This window comes from Oryzias latipes, chromosome 21 (assembly GCF_002234675.1).
Source record: "Oryzias latipes chromosome 21, ASM223467v1".
Taxonomy (NCBI): domain Eukaryota; kingdom Metazoa; phylum Chordata; class Actinopteri; order Beloniformes; family Adrianichthyidae; genus Oryzias; species Oryzias latipes.
In genome coordinates, this window is record NC_019879.2 from 10,970,666 (window position 1) to 10,976,665 (window position 6,000).

The 6,000-nt window shown below is 41.5% G+C and overlaps 1 protein-coding gene across 1 annotated transcript in view; it reads right to left on the minus strand.

The window, feature by feature from the left end:
* The window catches only part of LOC101155476 (rho GTPase-activating protein 20), a 49,524-nt gene extending 44,638 nt beyond the window's left edge, over nt 1-4,886 (minus strand). The window contains exons 1-2 of the mRNA XM_004081593.4: nt 4,593-4,886; nt 2,553-2,638 (exon numbers count right to left, since the gene is read on the minus strand). Of these exons, the coding sequence (XP_004081641.1) occupies nt 2,553-2,638; nt 4,593-4,685 (179 nt within the window). The 5' untranslated portion in view covers nt 4,686-4,886. The remainder of the gene's footprint in view (nt 1-2,552; nt 2,639-4,592) is intronic.
* Nucleotides 4,887-6,000: the final 1,114 nt, after the last annotated feature.

Here is a 6,000-nt window from a genome sequence, read left to right on the forward strand (position 1 = left end):
TTTTCTACGACAGAGATTGTGCAGACTGGCAGGAATTCATTAAGAAATTTGCCCATGACTTGTGAGCGGGAGTGTTGGCCCAGAGCAACCCCGTCCCCACTTCCCTTCCCTTGCGGAGCGGAGCAGGGAGCTTGTGCCCCGCCCAGTGTATTTTTACAAATAGGCGCCTTTTCCCAATAGCATTTTTGTCTGCTCTTGATTCACAGCAATTTGAATTTAGAAATAGTCAAAAATGAATTTGGAGCTGAATTTTCTATACATCTGCCCTCCATTATTAGAAAATGTGCCACGAGAACATGTTAAAAACACCAAGAACAGCATTTTCATCAGAGTAGGTCTCTAATTTAAACAACGTTCCCAAGTCCTGCAAAATGAGCTCAAATCATTAACCTTCCAACACTGTACCAAACAGCTGGTACAAAGTATTATTTTCTCAATGAAAACCTTGCATATGAACCCAAAATGGCCTTTTGTGTGGGTACTACAGACTGCTGGTTCTGTAGTGAAGTTAAACCTTATCGCTATGACTGAGAAAAAAATGAAACTTTTAGTCAGCTCAACGCAAAAAGGCGTTGAGGTGTGGTTTCTACCATCTCAATCTGAATTTACAAACTGGTTTTTATTGTAGAAAGAATGAAACAGCTGTAAGCTAGCAGGAGCATATCAACAGATGGATGACGGGATGTGGGGGTGGGCTTGCTTCGCACTAATAGTCTCACCTACAACTCAGAGTCAAATTTCTAATGAACTGCAGCCGGTCTGCAGACACTATGTCCTAAAAAACGAGACACGTTTTTGGATTTTGGCAGAAATAAAAACTGCATAATCATAATTAAAAGACCACAGGAAAATAAATCAAAAGATACTTCACAATGAAACGTGAATTCCTTGGGGGGGAAAAAGAGACAAAATTATTTAAAAGTCAAAGTTAGCCCTGGTCTCCCCGCGCAGACTCACTCAATAATGAACACATTCACACCTCCTGGTGGGATGTCAGAGGTCAAGGGTGACAGCTGAGCGTGTCGAGCCCTGGCTCCACACCTTCTCTGACTTTACACACATGAGCCAGACTCAGACAGACTGAGTGGCTCTGTCAGTCAGACTCTTTGTCTTTCACTCAGTAGATCGTCTGTCTCGGCCTCTAGCTGTACCTGCAAACAGACCGAGTCCCCCTAACTTTCATTAGCAGACACAAATTACATCCCCAAAGAATTAACCCATTCAAGATTGTTGACGGATTCCTTCAGCGCCAGCCTAAGTGTTGGCGTTTCACGGTCCAATCAGTCTGACGTGCACGTAGAACCCATCAAGAGCGGTGGTGCTATTAAAGACAAGGCCGCTCTGACGGATGCTCGGAAACAGCCAGCTAAACGCTGTAGCCAGCAGAGTTTTAAAGAAATAAACCCCGTCCCTGAAGGCTTTCTCTAATGGCTTATTTCCTATCCCGTAAAAGGAAGAGGAAAGGATTTGAGTGATACGAGGGTGATGAAAAGGTTGATAGCTCTAGAAGAAGTAAGCATTTCAAACCCCCATGGTGACCCAGCCTTTAAGTCCAGCCTTCTAATAATCGGCTAAAAAAACATGGAATTATTGTGCAAAAATGAAAGTTAAAGCCTCTATAATGCGAAACATTCACGCAAGACACATATCTGTCGCTACTGTCTTCCACTTATAGACTCTAAAGGTCCAGAGCTGTGAGCCTGCATGATGGTTTTATCCTACTAATCGTTGTGTTAGCAGCTCATTTAGTCCCGGCCTGAGTTTTTCTGGGAACAGTCAGAGACAAAAACCACCAAAGGTTCAACAGTAAGATGTACCACCAAATGTATGCAACTGCTTTTCCAGGCTTAAAGCCTTAGAGACCAACTCCAATGAAAATGAGGTTTTCTGTTTTTTTTTTAACATGTTCTACATGATGGATGTTATACATGCTAATGTTAGGTCGGGAATGTGAGGGGCTGTAAGCTTGCTGGAGAGTGTGTAACCACCAGCTCAGTGGCCTTGTAGTAGAGTGTCCGCCCTGTGACTGGAAGGTCGTGAGTTCAAATCCAGGCCGAGTCATACTAAAGACTCGAAAACTGGGCTTGACACTCAGCAGTGGGGGGTTTAAACCACCAAATGGTTCCCAGCAGAGAGCAAATTTCACACATCTAGGTGTGTAACAGATAGACTTTCACTTAAACTGATAAGTGATGGGAAGGAAGACCATCAATGGTCTCACCTACAACTCAGAGGTGAATTTTTAATGAACTACTGCTGCTCTGCACGCAGTACTCATGTCCCAGAAAATGGATGTTATCTAAAAACTGCATAACCATATTTAAAATACCACTGGAAACTCTTTTACAATAAATCAAAAGGTGATTGAAATGGACAGTTTTCACAAAATGTTGCACTTTGGTCACAGGATAGGAGGAAAGTTCATGTTAAGGCTCTCAGAAGAAGCAGTTCTGTCATTGAAATCACTCTTGGTTTGGCCTGAAATTGCGACCGAAGCCCAACAAGCGCTGAAGAGTCTCATTCGAATGGAAACAGGGGGTGTTAGCTGTTACCTGGACGTGCTCCTGGATCTAGTGAGGGCTTTGCTGATGACCAGCGAGGGAGCCGACTGTCGCCTCTGCGCCAGGGTCTTCATTTTCTGCAAAGAAACGGAACAAATACATGAAAGGGGGACACATACACCGGCCGTAAAGTCCACAGTCAGCGCCGTGCAAAGACACGCGCAGACTGGTCAGGAAGAGATGAAGCAACAAGTGCAGAAGAGGAAACAAGACCATAAAGATGAGCAATATATCACTCTTGCATGATACGCACCAGGACTCCTGTTCTCTCAATAAACCGTAAGCAACATAAAGCCCCCATATGGGAGTGGGAGATATCTTTATGGCTTATTTACTATCACTTTTCTTATTTTTATCAGACAAAAATCCCCTGTAATAAGTCTTAACTTTCTTTACTCGCTTGCAATATTAACACAGTTACATTCCTCAGTTAGAAGGCTTGTGGTGGACAAAGCTACCTAACAAAATAAGTCATATGATGAAAATCACAAAACTGGCCTGCAGGGGAAAGTCCTCCCCAACAGCTTTAGATCAATAAATCATAAATGGGGAACTTTTTTGTTTTACCAGCTCCTTGAAATAAACAGATTCACTTTAGTTTTATAGACACTTCTTGGCTAATAAAAAAAAGAATCACCTGTTCAATTCTCCATGTTTTTGCTGGAACCATAATCCTCTTCTTTTTTTAAAATCAGGCATAAAGGAGGCAGAAATATTTTTAATGATGACAGCTTGATTGTGCTTTTTTTGGAGAAAAGCACAAAATAGACAAACAAACAAACAAACAAACATAAAGAGCATGAAACAAAAAGAAAAATGTCTGCAGAAACCTGGCGGGAGTTTGGTTAACGCTTACGGTGGCAATCACATGAATCTAACACAACGTTAACTCGGGAATACAGACATGAGACATGAGGACATCTTCACAGTCAGCGTCTTATATAAAAAGGTTCACTTCCTCTGTTTCAAATCCTTTTTCGGACCTTTCAAGGGGCTGAAAAGAGCTTGCAATGCTGCAAATAAATTTAAAAACGTGAAGAAACTTAAAAGGAGTGCAACAATTTGACCTGAAGATCAGATCATTTATTAGTAAACAAAAAATAAATGACTCTATGCCCTGAAACCAAAAACAAAAAAAAAACAAGGACAAGTAGGGCAACTTAAAAAAAATTAGAACGCCACATTTTTTAAATATATGATTATTTTATAGTTATGTAGTGTTGTTTCTTTAACTACCTTTGTTTAAAAAAACATTTTTGGAGAACAGAGACAGACTTGACATGGTTTTCAACATTGATCTGAGTCCGTCAGGACCCCCACTGGAAGGTTTCTGCACCCACATCCCGACTGCGTTTCCTCTTCTTCATGGAAGGGGGCGCTGTTTACAACAACTTCACCAAACATATGCGCATGAAATCTTCAGCTTCATGCAGATGTTTAAAAATATGCAAAACCACTTTATTTTTTTTTTACCTCCCACAGTTGAAATTAAGAGTTTTTTTAAAAAACAATATAGTTACTTGCAATATTATGAAATGACTGTTAAAACCAGCAACCTTTAAAATATGGGAATAGGCGTTTCCACATGTACTGTAATTACAGCTAAACATCAGTTCTAAAATAAAATCATTCAGATTTGTTTTCTTTCAAAACTATTTTTAGCTACTTTTTTATGTCTCAAAGAAGGACCAAGCAAAGCTTAAGTTGTTTAAAAAAAAGCTACATTATGAAGAAATTAAAACCAAAATACAAACGTTATTAAAATGATGTATTCACTCGTGTGTGGCTGATAAAAACTAAATTATTTACAATTAAATATGTATATATATAAAAAAGATTGAACATCATTTGGTCAAAAGTGCTGAAAGATCAATGTGTGATAATAAAGTTATTTCAAATCAGACTTTTGAGCAGACAGTCCGTGTTTACCACACTAGATGAACGCAACGGGACCTCGGTACCAGAGAAACCGCACACACCAGAACCCGGTTCGTCCTCCCCGTAAAGACCCAAGTAGAACATTTTTAGTACCTTTTTGTTTTCGGGGAGATACTTATTCTCCCCGGTCAGAGACTCGGACCTTTGCTGTCCCATGGTCCCCTGCAGCGGTGTCATAGTTTCCATTAAGGCTGAGTATATCCACAGAGCAGCAAACAGCGGCGGTATATTCCCATGATAAAAGCAGTGAGATGTAAAGTTTATCCCGCGGAGAGGAGGACACGAGTTCCAGGACAATCCATCAAAGGAACGAGCTGGTCCGGTGAGCGGAGTGGCCCTCTATGTGTGAGCGGTCTGAGCGCTGATTGAGTCTGAGCGCTGAACTCGCTGCGCGCGCGCCTGTAAACAGGATCCGTCTAACTTCCGTTTCATCCTTCAAAATAAGAGTCACGGTTAATCACCGGAAGTGGGACACAACGTCTCTGAAATATAGTTTCTGAACACTATCAGAGAACTGCGCTTTCCCTTCTCGCATTCCAAGTTCCTGCTGACTCCAAGAAGCAAAACTCTAATAGACTTCTACAGAGAAATAAACAGCTATTACTCAGTCGTTACATTTGTCAGAATAACCATTCTTTAGTACGGAGTCCGTGTCCTAAAGGCCTGTTCACACCGGGACGAATTTCGCCGGCGATTTTCGCCGACGTTTAACGCCTCGTGACTAAACAAAGGGCCCCAATGAGAGTGTGCACACCGACGCGAAAAAACGCCAGGCGTTAAAGCGTCAAAAAAAAAAAACGCCTCGGGTTCGTTTTTTTTTTTCGACGCGTCGCGTCGAAATCTACTCGACCAATGAGAACGGCGCTTTTGCTCACGTGTCTGGAGCTTCTGAAATTACAGTAAAACACAACTTGGGGGCGCTCAAACACAAAACTGCCTTGCTGAGCACACATACCAGCGAAGAAGATAGACGCCAAGTAGCGTCTACACAGCCGCGAAGCAATAATGACGGACATTCTAAAACATCCCCGAACCAAGCACCAGTTGGAGCTACTGGTGCTTGAAATATTCATGTTTTCTTTGTTTGATTCTGACAAGCGTGTAAATACTTGCTCTCTTCTTCTGAGTGAAAAGCGACTTTAAGAAGCGTAAAGTTGCGCAGCGCCACCTTGTGTACAGGAGTATTTCTGTTTTACATTAAGCGCCATCTAATGTCAGGGAATGAAATTGCATGTTCACTCCACTCATCGTCAGCGAAAATCGCCTGGGTGTGAACACAAAAAACGTGGCGAAAAACGCTGGCGAATAACGCCTGGCGAATATTCGTCCCGGTGTGTACGGGCCTTAACATGGAAAAAATAAAATATGTCTCGTTCCCGCAAATTAATATCTTGTTGCCGCAAATTAATATCTTCTTTCCACAAATTAATATTCTGTTCCCTCGAAATACTATTTCGTTCCTTCGAAATAATTAATTTGTGTGAACGAAATAATTATTCAC